Here is a 17,876-nt window from a genome sequence, read left to right as displayed (position 1 = left end):
TCTTCCCTAGGCTGCAAGCATTCTCCAGAGGACACGTCAGCAAGCCACAAAGCCCACCTTTTCCCCGACACCTCCCGTCAAAGAGCCCACCAAAAAACCTGGCCATTAAAAAGCCTCAGCCTGTAAGAGACGCCTTCTTTGTTCTGCTCGCCAGGACAGAGGGGTCCCTCTCAGGTTTAGCAATAAACCTGCTTGGACTGCTGAGTTCTCATCCCCTCTTTCCCTTTCACTGACAACCTAGTTACTAATAGCCTACTGTTCACCGAAGCCTGACGGCTGACATAAGTTCTGTGAATAACACGTATTTTGTGCGTTATATGCATGAGATACTGTATTCTTAGAGTATAGTAAACCAGAGAAAAATGTTCTTTCAGATTGTCACAGATCTCCAAAAATTTTTCCAATGTATTTATTGAAAAAAGGATATAAGTGGACCTGTGAAGTTCATATCCGTGTGGTTCAAGGGTCAAGTCCATATGTATATCCAGACAGTGGAATATTATTCCAACATTACAAGAAACGCAGCACTGATCCATACTACCACGTGGATGAACCATGAAAACATTATGCAGAGTGAAAGAAGCCAGTTACAGAAAGGCCACATGTTGCATGATTCCATTTACGTGCAATGTCCCAAATAGGACATCTATAGTATCTATAGTATCTATCAACAGAAAATAAACGAGTGGTTGCCCTGCTGGGGAAAGAAGGAAATGATTATGGGGCTTCCTTTTGGGGTGAAGAAAATGTCCTGGAATTAGATGGTGGTGACAGTTACACCACTTGCACTAAAAAAAACATTGAACCGTACACATTAAAAGGGTGAATTTTATGTTTTGTGAATATCTCAATTTTTAAAAAGGAATGAAAGGCAGTCTCCCAGAAGAAGGAGAAAGAAGATAGGAAGGAGAGAGGCATGGCAGCCGGGGAGATGAGTGGTTAAGGAGGCTACAAGGGAGGCGGGTTAGGGATTCGCGGGTGAGGGGATGGGGTCCAGAGGAGGCAGGAACTCTGGGGTTGAGGGACAGAGAGAGATTTGGTGGTCTGGAGGTCAGGACTAGTGATCATTCAGACACAGAGCTGCAGGCTGAGAGATGCTCTCCGACCCCAGACACACACACTGGGGACTAGGGGCCCCCCACTACTGATTTTCCCCCATTCCTGCCTCTGCTCTCTCCTCCTGATCTCTCTGCTCCATCCCCACCTCCACAGTTGTTTTTGAGCTGCCTCTGGAGTCCACCCTGAATGACCTTCAGCCTGTTCCTGTCCCCAAGATGGACAAACATTGCAAGCAGGACACAGCAAACAGTGCACGCTGACCTTGGAGCTGGGGCAGGGGCCAGAGACATCCAGCCCCCTGCCCACACTGCCCAGGCCCTGCGCCAGCCTCGCTCTTGCCCTCTAGGATTTACAGCAGGCGAGATTCTGGCTTGGCCAGGTAGTGTGAGAGGGGCCATGTTCTGATTCACCACTTGCTGGCTGAGGAGCCTCCGGTAAGTGGTCTCACCCCACCCCCACAGACTCAGTTTCCTCATCTGCAAAATGGGGATGGTAAAGATGCCCACCTGGCAGGACTGTTGTGAGTTCGTTGAATGAGCCCGGCCGGGGCGCCTGGTGCATACCGTGTACTCAGGAAATTCAAGCTTAACAAACAGCAGCTGACATCAGCTCAGCACCATTGAGGTGGATCCGGCGCTGCTCGCAGCACTTTATGTAATGATTTCTTTTACTTCCCCCGGTAGGGAGTCTGTGACCCCCAATCGAGGATGAAGAAACAGGCCTAGAGAGATTAAGCAACCCGCACCAGGTCACCCTGCTGCTAAGAGGGGAACCAGGCTCTGAGTGCAGCCCGCTGTGCGGCTTCTCATGGCCCAAGGCATGGTGGGTGTTCTCCTTCTCCTTTCTCTTTTTTATTATGGTAAACTACATATCACGAAGTTTACCGTTTCAGCCAAGTGTAGGCGTCCAGTTTGGTGGCATTCAGGGCTTTCACAGCATTGTGCAACCGTCACTACCGTCCATTTCTGGAATTTTTTCGTCACCCCAAACAGAAACCCTAAGAGGTTTTATTTTGCTGATTAGTGTTAGTGAAGAGCTCCAGAGAACATTTTTTGAGCACCTACCTTGTACCAGAGCCCAGGCTGGGCCCACTGGAACGGCCAGCCTTCTGCTGGAAGCCTCTGGCTCAGGACTGTCCTGGGCTGCGCAGTCCTCCAGGGTAGGGTCCAGGTGGGCTTGTCAGAGTTCCCACGTAAAAATACAGGAGGCCCGGTTAGATTTGAATTTCAGATAAACAGTAAATAATTTTTAGTATAAATCCCAAATATTTCATGGGCCCTACTTATACTAAGAAAAAAAATATTTATCTGAAATTAAAATTTAAACAGATGGGCATCCTGTATTATATCTGGCAACTCTAACTACGGAATCCGGCCCATGGTCCCCTGGCCAAGCCGTGTGCCCTGGCCCATGGCTTCGTCCGCTGGGAGAAAAAGCCTCATTTTCTTTCTGTCTGGTTCTGGGCCTGAGGCTGATGTGAACAGTCTCCTACTATGTGCGTCTGCCTGGGGTTTCCCTCAAAGGGCTTCCCAGGCTTCACACACACTTTGGGAGGCAGGAGCTTATTCCCACCCCCATCCTACAGATGAGAATGTTGAGGCCCAGAAGGGGGAATGTATTTGCTCAGGTCACGTGGCAAGTGTATGTCTGGCCCTTTAACCAGGGGCCAAGGGATCTTAGAGGAGAAAGAAATAATCATGAACCGCTACGATCTGTGAGCAGCTATCTTACCAGGCTCCTTGTTAAGACCTTTCCGTGGATCATTTTGTTCAACTATGTCCTGCCTAAAGTATGGGTTGTGGGCCCATTTTAGAGAGAAGGAAAATGAGGCCAGAAAGAGGGGCTGTCACATTAGGTGGAGCCAGGATTTGAACGCTGTTCAGTTCAGGAGGTCTTCTGTCTTCCCTTGTGAGGCCAGGGTGATGAGAGGATAGAAGGGAGGGAGGCCAGCAGGTAAGCATGGCCTTTGACTGTCACTGTCACCTGGGCCCCTCTCTCTGAAGTTTCTGCCAAGGGGCGTGGGGAGGCGCCAGGGGAGGGTTCTGCTCAGGATAGCCTCCCTACCCCCCCGCCTGGGGAACTGAGCACAGAGGGACAGAGGGACAGAGCCCCCAGAAATGTTGCTGCTTGGACGCAGGCCCCAGGCTCTACCCTCCCGCTGCCTCTGCGTTCTGGTCCTGGCCTATGTTATGGGTGAGGAGGACGGATGGGTGGATGTGGGGACTCTGCAGAGGCATGGGGTGTGTGTGAGCTGTGTGCACACTGGTTTGTACACATGCCAGGACAGAGCTTGTGGGCTTTGTGGTGTGCAGATATGTGTGCATACCTGGAAGTATGTGTCGCTGTGGCTGTGTGTCAGGTATGCACATGGAGCTGGTACATATGACACTGGTAATAGATGTGCATTTGTGTGTCTACGAACATGTGTATGTTTTCGTGTGTGTCTTTATAGGGTATTTTTGCAGAAGATTGGAATGTGTGAGGGTGTCTGTGTGTACTGGTATGTGAGTGTATCTGAGTGCACATGCATCTAAAATTTTCACACTCAGAGCCTACAATGTGCAAGGCACCATTCCAAGTGCTTTGTACACGTTAACTCTGAATTCTTGAGATAATCCTATGAAGTAGGTCCTATTATCCCATTCTACAGAAGGGGAAACTGAGTTTTGAAGAGGTTAAGTCATTGGCTGGGGGCACAGCAGACACATGCGTGCCCCTGTCTGTGCACATGTATGTGTACCGTGTGATGGCTGGATCAGTCGGGGAGGCTTGCCCAGGTGTGTGGGCACTGGACAGAGGTATACGCTAGGAAATAAAGTGCAGTCCCCTGTGGAATCCCAGCCTGTCAGGGGGAATTGATGATGATGTCATGGTCTTGCCAACCTCCAGCCCTGGGGGCAGAAAGTCCTATTGTCTCCCTCCCTCTGTGTGGGGGTCGCAGGAGAACTCGGAGGGGGGTGGTGGCAAGAGCAGGTAGTAAAGGGGCATCAGGAGGCTGCTGGGGGCCAGAGAGGTCCATTTACAGATGAAGGGAGAAACGCATGGGCACAAGAGGGGGAAGGGGCCTGAGGCACAGGGAGGAGATGACTGGCTGAAGGCTGCAGGGGACAAGTGGTCAGAAGGATGGACTTATAAGGTAAAGGCTGGAAGTGAGAGGACAGCAAGGGGCTGCCCTTGAGCCACCAGGAATGACAGTGATGGGGAGCATGGAGGGAGAGGGAAGCGGAGGGGTTCCGGGGTCCCAGCCCACCCAAGGTGCCCTCTGGTCCTACTTAGCATGCCAGCAAGAAGCGTCTGCAGGATCCCCCAGCCCCTCGCCAGGGCTGGCGAGTAGTTCCTGGAGCCTGGTGCAGGGCAAGGTGGAGGAGCTGGTGACCAGGACCAGAGAGAGGTGGCAGTGGTTCTGGTTAGTGTGCCAGGAGGGGCTGGGCCTGGACTCCGGGTCTGAGGGAGGAGGAGGTGGACAGGGTAGAAGCCTTGGGGGTAGCTGGGGTCTCAACTATGGCACCCCCTCCCCTGCAGGGGACCTGGGTCTTTTCAGGGCTTTGTGCAGACCTACTATGATGACCACTTGCGGGACCTGAGTCTCCGCACCCAGGCCTGGCTGCAAAGCTCGAAGGACAGCCTCCTGAACAGGGTGCACAGCCTGTGCCCCCAGCTTCTCTGTGGGGACGGTGACCAGGATTAAAGTGTTCACAGCCTCCACAATAAAGAAATTCTTCTTGTCTCCCTGGCCCGAACCCTTCCCGGTGCAGCCAGAGATAACCCATAGTTAATGAGTAGAGGAGGTGACACGGGGCAGGGGAGGCACGGTAGGGGGGCTTGTGGGGAGGAGTCGGGGGATGAACATCCCCAGTCCTGAAAACTGCCCCTGCAGGCGTGTAGGGGGGCAGATTTCAGGCTCCTCAGTTCAGGAAGGAGGGTGCCAGCTAGAGAGCAGTGGGTTTGCGAGTCCCCACAGGGAGCCCTTGTTCAGAACTCTGCCTTCACTTCCCACACAACGGAGACCCCAGACCCCCTTCCTGGTGGGTGCCCAGACCTCCCAACTGCTTCACAGCCCCCCAGCCAGCCTGCCTCTCTCAGGGATGCCTGTTCAGAGTGGGGGCTCCCTGGGCTTGACCTCGGGGGATGTCACTGTCCTCTGTGCCCTACCCCACCCCCTCAGTGGTTCTGTTGGCCAGGACTTTGGCCTAGGCCCGGAGGTGGGGGTGGCGGCTGGGCAGGGGAGGTGGATCTCAAGCACTATAAAGCCTTTCTTTGCCCTTCGGAGCTGGTGAGGACAGCCCGCCAGAGTCTGGTAAGAGAGGGTACTGAAACGAGGGGCGGCCAGCAGGGAGGGGGAAAAGATTGTTAAATCAGAAACCGCAAGAGTCACGACGTTAGGTTCCAGCGTTGGAGTCAGCGAATGTAGATTCATACAATGAATGCCGGTGCCCCTCCTGGGTCGGATCTTAACACCCTCACCCGGCTGTTTCCTCATCTCCCGAATGCGAATGATCCTGGGGTGCACTGAGCACTGCAGTCACCCTGGGGGGACTCCCCTCGCAGGCTGGGGTGAAAACGGATGGACGAAGTGAGCCTCTGTGGCTGGAAGGGGGCCCTGCACCACTGGAAGCCCCCTCGTCTACTGGTGGTTAACAGGCTCTGTGGCACCAGTTCCTGCACCATCTGGGTCGTGCAGCATGAATGTCACCTTCTGCTGAGGCTGTCCCATCCTTCCCCCTGAGAGCTCTTATCATGTGTGACCTGTTCTATATTTCACTCATTTAATATGCATTAATTGATCTTTCATCGTGGCTTCTTAAGGGCGGGTCCATTGCTGCATTCATGGCTGGATGGGGAATTATGCTCAGCAAGTAGTAGGTGCTCAAGAAATGCTTCTTGGGTGAATGAGCAGACGTTAGAATGAAGATGTTAAAATCAGGAGCCGAATCACAGCATGTGAGACAATGAGGCCCAAGTAACACACTAGGAACTTGCTTTGGGCAGGGGGGCTGGGGGGAAGGGGGACCCGAGGAAGAGACGCCTCCAGAGGCCCTGCCCCACACCCACCTCAGTGTTCCAGGTCCTCTGAAGCCATGGGCACCAGACACCTCTTGGCTCTGTTTCTTGTCCTGCTGGTGTTAGGATCTGGTGAGTGTGGCTGGCAGCGGAGGAGGGTTGGTGAGGAGGAGAATGAGCCCCATGGCCTTCCCGACCCTGTTCTTGCCCAGCCCTACCCCTGCCCCCCCCTACCTGCCCTGCCTCCTCCCACTGCTGCGAACCCCTTAGCTCTCCTAATGCACTCTCCCCCTGCAGAGGTCCAGGGGGTCCACGTGCCCGAGGAGGATGAGGCTGCCAGCCCTGCCCTGCTCGCCCAGATGCAGGAATCACTCTATGGTTACTGGGATACCGCCAGGGCAGCTGCCCAGGGCCTGTACGAGAAGACATACCTGACCACTGTGGATGAGAAAATCAGGTATCACCACCCCCTGCTTAGGAACCAGGAGTCCCAGCCCCCAGCCCCTTCTCCTTCAGACGCAGGAGCCCAAGTTCAGGCCTATGCTGTCTCAAGGCTCAGGTTTCTCAGCCCCCAGCCCCCAGCTCTGTGGGAACCTGCGATGCTGAGACCCCAGCCCTGCCCTCCCTAGGGATCCAGGACTTCGGGTTCCCGCCACCCTTTCCCAAAGGACACATGATTCTGGCCCTCCAGCACCTCCCCGCTCAGACCTGCTGTCCTTTCTTCTCAGGGACATGTACAGCAAAGGCACAGCAGCTGTGACCATCTACGCAGGGATTCTTACTGACCAGTTATTCTCTATGCTGAAGGGGGATGAGTAACAGCTGGGCCTCCAACCGTGGGGGAGGGAGACTCCAGACCCAGCCACCCCTTGGCTGCCGACCTGCCCCCCACTTCCTAACAGCTCTCATAGCCTGCTCCCAACTCTAGCCTGACTTCTTATCAATAAAAAAGAGCCATGTTTATTTTCTTCAATGTGGTTGCTTTTCTGAGACCTCAGGGGCTAAGACAGAGGGGCTGATGCAGTCCACCCAACATTTATTGAGCACCTGTTGTATGCATGAAGCCCTAACCCAATCAGTCAGAAAAAAGAGGTGAATAATAACAGTGAATAATCATACCAAAATTAGAGACTGTTCTTCACCAAGGTCATCTGTAAGATGACAAACCATGGACACGACAAACCTGCAGTGGCCTCTGGCAGTGTCCAGGCCCCGGGGCTGCTGCTTTAAATGTGCCACTGCAGTGCGCTGTCCAATGGTCCTCTGACAGAAGGGAGTCTGGTGCCCACGAGTCATTACTGAGAATAGGAAGTCAGTGCCCAGGTTGGCTGGGACCCAAGAGGCCTATAAAAGCTGTGCCCTGTGACGATTCCTATACATTCATCCCACATGTATTTAATGAGATGGTTCTGGACTCAGAGAACACTGCATGGAAGAGACAGAGACAGTCCTGCCTTCCTGTGACCCCTCAAAAAGCTACTGATCGGGTCCATACGGTTTTAGTGATTACAGCTTTGTGGTAGGTCTCGTTACCTGTTCACTCCTTCTTAGCAACGGTAATTACATTTCCTGAGCTCCTAACTCAGGGCCAGCAGCCCTGCTCCAAGCTGAGGCCACAGACAGAGAAGCTCTGGGGTTGGGGGAGGCAGAGGACGAGCAAGACAACCAACAGAGAAGGTTAACTTCAGAGAACAATCCAGGCAATGGAAAAAAGAAGTGAAATAAAGGCCTGGATGCCTCCACCACAGACAGGCAGTGGGTCAGGGGCAGAGGGCCCTCTAGAGGACCTGGTGGGGCCCGATCACAAGGGATGCGTCACAGCACAGTGAGGTTAGGGCTGCTGTTGCTGAAAAGTGCGGGGAGGGGAGGAGGCACTCACTTGGCACCCAGGCCCATGTAGGGTGGTTAGGTGTTGGAGGAGTGTATCCGGGAAGTGGGGAATTGCAGGTAAAAAGCACAGGCTGTGCAAATAAGGGTGGAGGTTGTGTGGGCTGAGAGAGGAGAGTGCTGGGGCCCATGTGCAGAGGGGCTGGGGCCCTGGACTCCTGGATTCTGAGAGAGTAGGGGGTTGTCCTGGACCCCCAAGTCCCAGGGGTGGGGCTGTTTAGTCTCTAAGGATCCAAGGACTGCATTTCTCCTAATCTGCTTGGCATTAATCTCAGGCCAGCCTTCCAGCACTCTTGGGGGGCAGTTTTCCCAGGTCCTGAGGCTGGGCAGCTGTGAGTTTAGTAGAAAACAGAGGCCTTGGGGAAGGGTTGTGGGAAATGCCCTCAAGTGCCCAGAGCCTGGGAAGAGCTGAAGCTGCCAAGCTCAGGGGGCGGTGGGGAGGGGGGACCCCGGAGGAACAATCCCGGCTCTGTCCACTTGTTTCCCACGGACTGAAGCCAAATCAAACCACTGCCCAGGCCAGGTCTGCTTCCAACCAATCCTGGTGCCCTTCCCAGATGCCTCCTTCCTTTCTCAGGCCCCCATGCCAGTCCCACTCCCTTCAGGACCCCCGGAACTCAGGAGTCTGGAACCTCAGATTTCTCTTCCTTCAGACTCAGAAGTCTGGACCCCCAACCCTTTCTCCTCAGGACCCAGAACAGGGTCCCCACCCCTCTTCTCCCTTAGAACCTGAAATAACAGCCTCTGGTTGGTGTTGGGCGTCCCCTAGTGGAGGACAGAGGAGTCTGGCCTGTGATTCACACACCAGTTAGTAGGAATGGAAGAATTTATTAGGTTCACACACGTCTGGGAGGTTTGCAGGGGCCTCTGCTAAGGCCACAGTCTAAGTAAGAGTCTCTCATGCTCCAACAGATAAGGAATTTGCAGTATATGAGACGCGGAGGGCAGATGGGGGCATTTTGTATCTAAAGCTGAAAGCAGAGATGGAATTACACTGAAGCTAGGAAAGATTTTTCAAAACCCTTCACTTGCCTGGGTTTTCTGCAGTCTTCTATTTAATTTCACACTGGTAATTTTTTTTTGGTATCATAAATCTACAATTACATGAGGAACATTATGTTTACTAGGTTCCCCCCCTTCACCAAGTCCCCCCCACAACCCCCATTACAGTCACTGCACACGTGTAATTTTGTACTTATAAAGAAGAGGCCCACACGTCTCAATCTGATTTTTGTCTGGGGACTTAATTAGTATGTTCATTTCATCCTTATATTTAAAGACTGGGCCTACGGTTTCACAGAATCGGTATTACAGCTTTAATTATCTGTAAGAGAAGGGGTCTGGGCAAGTTTTCTAAGGTTCCTCCTTCCCCTCGTGTTGGTCCTCAGGGGTAAGTCTTTCGCCTTTTGCACTTGAGTTTCACCCTTTCATTCAGCAAATATCCGTTGGGGTAGTGCTGAAGACAGAGCAGGGACCATGACACCACACCTATCCCTGATGGTGATGACAAAGTGCGCAGGGATGGGGTGGGGGAGACCAGGGATCTAGGAGGACCAGGAAGTGGTGCCCCACACAGCCTGGGGACCAGAGAGGGTTTTCTGGAGAAGGGGATATCACTACTGGTTCGAGACCTAGAGGAATGTGGAAGTTGATGTAAAATTATGAATAAATAACTAGAATATCCCAATGCATAACCTGCTTTTCCTTCCAGATAACTTGTAAAGTTCTTAATAGCGCATGATATTGATCCCTTATTGAACATTAGGCTCAGGGCAGGATGCTTTATTTTCTGGATCTTACTGGGTTTCCAAACCCAGCAGGGCTTGAAGGCGAGAGGAATAGGAGGTAATGCTATGATGCTTGGTTAATAAAAGAGGAAAGAAACGAGGGTTAGAGAGAAGTCACTTGTCCGGGATCATTTAGCCAGTCAGTAGCACAACCACGGTTTCAACCCAGTCAGACCTCCACCCGATTATTTGATGGAGGCTTAACAGCCGCTGAAAGTATCCTCTCGGTCTCCATAACGCTTTCTCCAGGCCAGAGGTTTCTCAACACATGTCCAGGCTTGGAGCTGTGGAAAGTTACATAGCTAAGAGAAAGTACGCAGCTCTTGGGAGTCCCTAAAGCTCGGACCAGAGCGCGAGGTTCGCTAGCAAGGGCACCACTAAGGAAACGCGCATGCGCACTAAACTACGCTGCCAGAAGGCTTAGGGAGGGCTGGCTGGGTACCTATTTGAGGGTATGATGGCCGTGAGATCCGTGAAATAACTGAATGCACATGAGACTATACCCTAAAGGGTTGCGTTAGGAGGAGGGGTCAGACGGCGAGGGGATTGGCTAAAGGCCCTGCCCTCCGAGTCGGTGCGGGGACCAGGAGGGTTCCTTTAACACAGGAAGGGCGGGGCTCGAGCAGAACGTCTCAAAGCTTGACGGTGGCTGGGAGAGCTCAAGAGACATTGGACAGGAAAGACTAAGAATTGGCGGGACGAAGCGAACAGGATGTTCTAGAAGACTCGTGTGACTGAAAGAGGCGGGTTAATTCGAGGGCAGAAAAGGACTGGAATCTGCGGGAAGCGTACTGGTTGGCCACGAAAGTCTTGGAGTTCGGAGGAGGCTGTGTGGCTCCTAGGTGAGAGCAAACAGGCTGCGGGGAAGGGGGGTACGGTGGCCGGGTTGTTTTTTTCCATAGCCAGAGAGGGTTCTCCTGAGAGGCGTGGCTGAGGCACTTTTGCCAGATACGGTGGCCGGCGGGTCGAGCAGAGTGTAGAATCTCGCGCGATCGCGTTGGTGCCGGCGGGACGGGGCGGGGCTGGGGGCGGGGGCGGGGACCCGGAGCGGGAAGATGGCGGCGGCGCAGGAGGTGGACGGGGCCGGCAGCGCCGTGGTGGCGGCCGGGGGAGGTGGCTCCGGTCAGGTACGGCGGCCGAGAGGGGCCTGAGGGGTTCTCCCCCACACGGGGGGCCTCCCACGGGGCGTGTCCTGCCCCTTCTTTGTGATCTCCTACCCCGGGGCTTCCTGCCCAAAGGGACCTTGAATACCGGGCCCAGGTGGGGCCAGGCGGCCCGGGAGGCCGGACATTGAGGAGAGTGGGGCCCTGTTGCGCGCCGGATCCCCTGCACGCTCGCGCCGGGAGGCTACCAGGCTCATTCCTCGAGCTGGGAGACAGTGGCGCGCAGGGACTGAGACTTGTACCCAGGCGTCCCGGGTTCTCGACTCCGCGGTTCCGGGCAACGGGACGGTTCCTAGAGTGGTCTGTCATTCAGGGTTTCTCTTGCAGTACATGGGGTGTTGGGCAGTGATTGATTACTTGGAGGTTTTCTAGCTCTGGGGAAGTCAGATAAAGGCACGGGCTGTGGAGGTCGACAGACCCACTTTACAGACGGGAATTCCAAGGAACAGTGAGACTAGGATGCCGGCAGAAGGTCACCCAGGTTGGGTTTGGGATCCATTCCTGTGGAAGTTACCAGACATTGCTGACCCCAGGTGGTCAGGACTGGGATGGGTGTGCTTTTAGCATCAATTAATCCGATGGGGGAATTAGTCCAGCTGATGATTTCTGACCCAGTACTCCCTCGATTAAACTGAAGCTTCAGAATGTACTAGTAAAGGCAGTTACCTTCAGGCATTTAGGGAATCCATGGAGTGACAGCAAGGTGCTGTCGACCCACCCACTGGGATGTCACTGACATGGGGGAGGCCGCCTGGAGAGGAGTGCAGGTTGGGTGGGGAGAATGAAGCTGACTTTCTATGTGACCTTGGACAAGTTCCTTTCCCTTTGGGGGCCCTCATTTCTCCAGTGGTAAGTGGAGGGGTTGGACAGGAAGGCCAGCCGTGTGATGGGCCATAAAGATGGCTTAGCCATGTATCTGCCATCACTGGAGTGGGAGAGAAGACTGACATGTATAGAATTATAATCCTGGATGGCCAGGGTCTGAGGGAGCCCAGAACAGAGGCACATGTTAGTCACTTGGATGGGTCAACCAGGATGAGATTTGTGTGATGGAGCCCAGTACATCTGATTCTGCATCTTCACCCAGGGCCTGTCCTCAGGTGGTGGGTGGGGGCGGGCGGTGGCCTCAGGCAATGTTTGTTGAGTTAGTTTTGGAATGTTCATCTCCAGAGGCTTCCTGTCTGCTGAAAGGTCTTCCCGCTTGAGCTTCCAGAGACTCCCGGATTTTCTCTTGTCCCACCTCTGCTTAAGACCTTTCATGATTTATTTCGTTGACTTCAGGATAAAGTACAAATTCTTTAGGAGATTGAGGCCTTGCATGATCTCAGTTTTCTTCAGAGTAGGCGAGGGTTTCTCCACCTCAGCACAGCTGATGTTTTGGGTTGGATAATTCTTCCTTGTGGGACCACCCTGGGCACCATAGCATGTTGTACAGCATCCCGGCCTCTGCCCACTAGATGCCAGTAGCTCTGCCACCCCCTCCCACCCAACCCTAGTTGTGACAACCCAAAATGTCTCCACACATTGTTAAATGTCCCCTGGGGGCAAAATTGCCCCTGCTTGAAAACTACAGTGGGTGAAAGGATCATCTGCCTCTCTGAAGCTCTTTGATTTCCAAGAGTGTGCCATGCTCTTCCCTCATCACCTCTGCACGTGTTTCTCCCCTATACCTGATTGATCGTTACTAATCTTGTACATCTCAGATGTTCCTTCCCCTAGGCAGCCCTCTCTGACCCTCTCAGCCTGGGCCAGAGCTCCTGCAGCCCCTTGGGCTCTCCTGTCCCAGCCCTGTCCTCTGGGTTGTCACCGGCTGTCCCTTCCACTGGACTGGAAACCCTGGAGGTCAGAACTGAGACTGTCTTGGTCACCATATTGTCCCCAGCACTGCCCAGCTCAGGACCAGGTAAAGAGCAAGTGGTCAGTGTTTTTGGAATGAATGAATCTTGAGTTAGAGGCTTGGCTGAGGTGGAATTCCCACGGTGGATGCAGGCAGGCAGTGAGGACATGCTGGAAAACCTGTCTTCACACCCCGAGCCCCAGCGCAGCCTCAACTCACGGTCTCAGTTGCCTCCTGGGCCCCTTAGTGCGTGTTCCTGGGGATGATGTGTGAAATTGGACATGCGGGTCCAAGAGCAGGGACTGTGTGTTAGTTACTGCTGTGTTCACAGCCACCACATCCTCCCCCAGCCTGTGGGGCCTAGCATAGAGCTGGTGGACCCTTGGCAGTCTCATGGTCCAGCCAGGGGCTCAGACACGCTGCCCCCAGCCCTGCCATTCATTTCTTCAGCTGATGTATATTGAGTCACCACTACGTGCTAGGCCCCAGGTTAATGCCAGGGATACAGCTATGAACAAAACAGGCCCTGCCTTTGTGGAGCTCGAGTTCTGTTTGAGGACTGGGGGGTGGGAGTAGAGAATGGACAGGGCAAACAATGAATACAATAAATAGCAAAAATATATGGCAGGTCAGATGGTGATAAGTACCATGGACAAAGTAAAGCTGGAGAGGAGGATAGGAAGTGAGAGGTGGGTAGGAGGGTTGCGCTTTAAACAGAGGAGGTGACTTTTGAGCAAAGACCTGAAGGAGATGGGGGAGGGGAAGCATGCACATGCATGGGGGAAAGCTTTTCAGGTAAAGGGAACAGCCAGTGCAAAGGCCCTGAGGTGGGAAGTGCGTAGTGTGATGAAGGAACAGCAGGGAGGCTGGAGCTGGTGAGTGAGGGGAGGGTGAGAGCAGAGAGGCAGGGAGGGGGCCAGATCGGGCCAGGCCTTGGGGGTGATGGTGAGGACTTCGTACTCCAAGGAAGTGGGAGCCAGGGGAGAGTCACCTTTTTATTGAGGTATAATTCAGATACCATACCATTCACCTGTTGCCAATATAGAGTTCAATGTAACTGGTGTGCAGTACAACCACCACTGCAGTCCCATCTGAGAGTACTTCCGTCCCCTCAGAACATTGTCTGGGACCCTCTCGCAGCCACTCTCTGCCACCAGCAGCGTTCCTTTCCATTGCTCAGTAGTATTCTGTTGCCTGGCTACATCACAGTCTGTTTATTCATTAAAGGACATTTGGGTTGCTTCTGGCTATTTTGTATAATGCTGCTATGAACATTGCACACCAGCTTTTGTGTGGCACACATTTAACTTTTGAAGATTCTGCTGTGTTTTTCAAAGCAGCAGGTCCATTTTCCCTGCCAGTGTAGTATGTAACCGTTCCAGTTTCTCCACGCCCTCACCAACATTTGTGACTGTCCATCTCATCCTAGTGAAATGGTATTTCATGCGCTTTTCATTTGTATTTCTGTGGGATGGTCTCCAACGAGCTTGTCCACCCTAGAGAACAAACCTGGGAGTTAGCCATATGCGGGTTCAAATCGGAGCCTGGCGTCAAGCTTCTGTTTCTTGACCCAGAATCAGCTTATACCTGCTGAAGACCCTTACTTGGCCCCCTGGTGCTGCAGGGACCAAGGCCAGCCCTGAATGAGGGTACCCTGTGCCTGTCTTAACTTCATCTGCCTCCCAGCCTACCCCTTCCCTGAACCTTTCCCTCTCCCCAGCACACCCTTCACTCAGACATCACAAACAGCTCCTCAGGGAGGCCTCCCTGCTCACCCAATTCCGAGTGGGGTCCCTGTTCCCCACCCTGGTTGCCATTATTTCCGCCTGCTTGTTTCCTCCAGATCGCTTTCCCTGTTTACCATTTTTAATTGTCTTGTTTACTGTTCTACAGGTGTGTTTCTGTGTAGGTTCTGAGCTCTGACAGGGCAGGGCCCAGAGATGTGTGGCCAGCACCAGTCCCACTGCCCATCACAGGGCCTGGTGCACAGCAGGAGCTCAGATTTTTTTTCCAACACACAAAGGAAATCTTTTCTATCCAAAAGGTACCAGTGTTTTCACAACCGAGCCTTTGGGTCGGAGAGAGAAGGTGATGTGTCCAAGGTTTTACAGGCAGGAACTGTGGGACTAGGCTCTTAGCCTGGGTCTGTCGAACCCCAGGGCCCCCACCTTTAACGGTGCTGGCCCACACTTTGGAAGATGAGAGTGAAAAGCTCTTGCTGGTAATAAATGATGGGTAACAAACGCTGGCCTCAGCTCCCTGGCAGCCCTGTCTGGCTGTGGGATTTGAGGCTAACAGAAGAGGACACTGCAGAGAATGGGGCTCAGGGCTGGAGGTAGAGGGACAGTGGAGGCCCAGAGGAGTGGGCTTGGGTGGCCTGGGTGCTCAGAGCAAGGCCTTCAGGGAGCATTTGTTGGTTCCACAGGTGTTTATCGAGCCCCTCCTGCGTGATGGTCCCACCTGACAGTGACTGTGACAGTCCTGTCCTGCCTCTTGAGGGCTGAGAGCCTCTTGAAGCTCTGAGGGACAGAGCTGGGAGGAGGGAAGAGGACAGGCCCAGGATGCAGCAGGGGCGAGGGGAGGGGCAGGGAGGTCCCCATTCCAGGCCCTTCCAGACCTGACACCATGACGTTCTCTGCTTCTGAGCTTGTTTCTGAGTGAAGGTTCTTTTCTTCTCGGAAACCCTGCCTGACTCCCTGGCCTGCCCACCTCACTGTCTTCCTGTGGTCATTGTCCTTCCAAGTGACCCAGACAAGGCTTGGCCTCCCGAGCCTCTGTTTGCCCAGCTACTGAATAGAGACGTACAGGTTGTGGCCTCACACGGCGGTGTGTGCTGTGTCCATTGCACGCGCCTCCATGGTGACTTGGTAGCATGGCTCACACTCTGGTTTCTCTGTGTGTGTCTCACCTGCTGGATGAGGAGCCCCTGGAGGGATAGGCCTCGCACAGGGCTGGCCACAGAGGAGACCTCAGGGACTGTTTGCTCAGGGAAGGACCTTCAGATAAACCAAAGCCTTGCAGAATCTGGCACCTGCCATGTGCCCCCTTCAGCATTGTCCCCAGTAGCCACCTCCTTGCATCCTTGGTTCCCATCCCAGGGAGCAATGGACAGTCCTCAGAGTCAGTCTGCCTCCATTTCTGTACCTGCTGCTTCCCTCACTGTTTCTCTGCACTGGCCATTTATTATGTTTTAGGTCTCAACTCTCCTCCGGGAAGCCCTCCCTGACCCCTCAGGCTGGACCGGGAGCCCCCTCTGCACTCCTGTATCCCAGCCATGCCCACTCTGGGTCATCCTTGTCTGGGGATTGTCTGACTCCCTCACTGGACTGTGTGCCCCAGGAGGGCAAGCCAGGGCTGTCTGGGTCACCCCCATGTCCCCAGCACAGAATGGGGAGTGTTTTTGTGTAGAAGGAAGAAGGTCTACCACCCTACCTGGGCGGTATTATTTATCCCTTCTCCAGTTGTTGATCACGCACCCCCTCTGATCAGCGCGGTGCTGGGCCTGGACGTGCGGTGGTGCCTGAGACAGCCCTGGTGCCTCAGGTGCTGTCCTCCCTCCTCACTTTGGCCTCTGTCTCCTGCAGGTGACCAGCAATGGCAGCATTGGGAGGGACCCGCCGGCGGAGACGCAGCCCCAGAACCCACCACCCCAGCCAGCACCCAACGCCTGGCAGGTCATCAAAGGCGTGCTGTTCAGGTGAGCAGATGGGGGTTGGTTTCATTCACTGAAGAAAGTTCAAAGAAGTAAAACATAAAGAAGAAAGGAAAAAGTCACTGAGGATAACCATCACTGGTAGAGGTCCTTTTTTTTTACTGTGGTAAAATATACTGTATTAATATGCTGGGGCTGCCTGAGTAACAGGAATTCATGTTCTCACACTCCTGGAAGCTGTAAGTTAAGGCCAAGGTGTCAGCATGGCTGGTTTCCTCTAAGGCCCCTCTCCTTGGATTGTAGATGGCAGCCCCAGGGTGTCATCCCCTCCAGCAGCCACCGTTCTACTTCCTGTCTCTAGGAATTTGGCTGCTGTAGGGACCTCATGTCAGTGGAGTCATGCTGTCTATCCTTTTGTGACTGGCTGGTGGTCCTTCTGCGTGTGGAGTCACGTGGCCATTCCTGGGCGGTGGAAGCACTGGCTTGCCTTCTGGAAGCCCAGTCCCTGACTGAGGCCCTGGGGAGATACACCTAGGGCTGGGCTCTGTCTCTATCTGCTTAGACCTGATGATGGTCCTCTTCTCTGCTCTGGGCCTTTGTTTACCCATCTGCAAATATGTATTTATTTTTCTTTCTGGAGTGGTATTTTAGAAAAGTGGTCAAAAGACCAGGCATGCAGTTAAGCAGTCACTTCTTACCCTTCCCAGCTTTAAGGAGTTCCATGGCAGAGTCGTTTAAAACAGTCATCCTCCTGGTCAGTATGTCCTCACATGGCCATGATCAGCTGCAAGGGAGCCTGGGAAATGTCTTTATTCTGGGAAACTGAGCACCTTGATGAAAAGCAGGGGTTCTGTTCCCGAGGAAGAAGGGTAGAGTGGTTTTCCATGCTTTTTCTCTTTTATCTAAACTTACCAGTGATACGTGCTTACTGTACAAAATCAAACAGAAAAATATAAAGAAGTAATGAAGAAATATTACATGCGAGTGATCATCCTGTAAATACACATCTGTAATTGGCCTTAAATGAAATTATATGAGGATGCTCACAGTTATTCAAAATAAAAATTGGGAACAGCCTGCTTGTCTAAAATAGGGGATTGGCTACTGAAATATGGGGGTCAGGTAGCGTCAAACAGCATCTGAGAGCCTGGGTCTTCTCTGACACCTCAGCCTCCCCACCTCTGAGCTGTGTGACCCGGTCAGGTGGTTGCCCCTCCTGTGCCTGAGTTTCCGTCTCAGAGGTAGGAATCCTGGTGGTTAGCTCACAGGTCATAAAAAGATTCCATGAGAATTTTTGTCAACTGAAAGGCAAAGAGCTGGCACACGCTCATGGTTGGCCATAATTGCTTTTTAGATCACTTTTGTTATTCAGTGTTAAAAAAAAAACTTTAGAAAATATAAAAAGAAAAATAGCCCACAATGCCAGACACAGCGATCAGTTTCTGGTGTGTGAAACAGACCCAGCTGTGTGGTGTCCTCCGAGAGCGTTG

General features: G+C 53.3%; 3 protein-coding genes across 5 annotated transcripts in view; all 3 read left to right on the top strand.

Moving 5' to 3' along the window:
• The first annotated feature begins 1,350 nt into the window (after positions 1-1,350).
• APOC2 (apolipoprotein C2) lies at positions 1,351-7,033 on the top strand. Of its 2 annotated transcripts, XM_017671310.3 has the most exons (5): positions 1,351-1,493; positions 1,743-1,881; positions 6,117-6,192; positions 6,358-6,517; positions 6,789-7,033. In XM_017671310.3, exons 2-5 carry the CDS (start codon positions 1,867-1,869, stop codon positions 6,877-6,879), a joined length of 342 nt encoding a protein of 113 aa, XP_017526799.1. In that variant the 5' UTR covers positions 1,351-1,493; positions 1,743-1,866; the 3' UTR covers positions 6,880-7,033. The 2 variants fall into 2 exon arrangements, with proteins under 2 accessions (XP_017526799.1, XP_017526801.1); XM_017671312.3 differs by lacking the exons at positions 1,351-1,493; positions 1,743-1,881 and adding an exon at positions 4,964-5,356.
• APOC4 (apolipoprotein C4) lies at positions 1,910-4,786 on the top strand. The gene is made up of 3 exons (XM_017671309.3): positions 1,910-3,252; positions 4,336-4,465; positions 4,582-4,786. Exons 1-3 carry the CDS (start codon positions 3,177-3,179, stop codon positions 4,745-4,747), a joined length of 372 nt encoding a protein of 123 aa, XP_017526798.1. The 5' UTR covers positions 1,910-3,176; the 3' UTR covers positions 4,748-4,786.
• A 3,387-nt stretch (positions 7,034-10,420) lies between the features above and the next one.
• Positions 10,421-17,876, top strand: part of CLPTM1 (CLPTM1 regulator of GABA type A receptor forward trafficking) — a 28,644-nt gene continuing 21,188 nt past the window's right edge. The window contains exons 1-2 of one of the 2 annotated variants that reach the window (XM_017671302.3): positions 10,421-10,576; positions 16,319-16,431. Coding sequence is in view for 1 of the 2 variants with exons in the window: in XM_037005452.2 (XP_036861347.2) it covers positions 10,790-10,861; positions 16,319-16,431 (185 nt within the window). In the remaining variant the exon portion in view is untranslated. Of the gene's footprint in view, positions 10,577-10,744; positions 10,862-16,318; positions 16,432-17,876 lie in introns of those variants that run through there. The other variant, XM_037005452.2, reaches the window with a different exon arrangement.

This window comes from Manis javanica, chromosome 17, assembly GCF_040802235.1.
Source record: "Manis javanica isolate MJ-LG chromosome 17, MJ_LKY, whole genome shotgun sequence".
Taxonomy (NCBI): domain Eukaryota; kingdom Metazoa; phylum Chordata; class Mammalia; order Pholidota; family Manidae; genus Manis; species Manis javanica.
The sequence above is the reverse complement of the archived record's forward strand: the minus strand, read 5'-3'. Positions and strand labels throughout refer to the sequence as shown.

Bases quoted from the DNA above. Each gene is read 5' to 3' on its own strand.
- APOC2 (XM_017671310.3), top strand. The intron at 6,193-6,357 runs GTGAGTGTGGCT...CTCCCCCTGCAG, and splicing joins CCTGCTGGTGTTAGGATCTG to AGGTCCAGGGGGTCCACGTG. The intron at 6,518-6,788 runs GTATCACCACCC...CTTTCTTCTCAG, and splicing joins ACTGTGGATGAGAAAATCAG to GGACATGTACAGCAAAGGCA.
- APOC4 (XM_017671309.3), top strand. From the start codon at position 3,177: ATGTTGCTGCTTGGACGCAGGCCCCAGGCTCTACCCTCCCGCTGCCTC. The intron at 3,253-4,335 runs GTGAGGAGGACG...GGTCCTACTTAG, and splicing joins GGTCCTGGCCTATGTTATGG to CATGCCAGCAAGAAGCGTCT. The intron at 4,466-4,581 runs GTTAGTGTGCCA...CCTCCCCTGCAG, and splicing joins GAGAGGTGGCAGTGGTTCTG to GGGACCTGGGTCTTTTCAGG.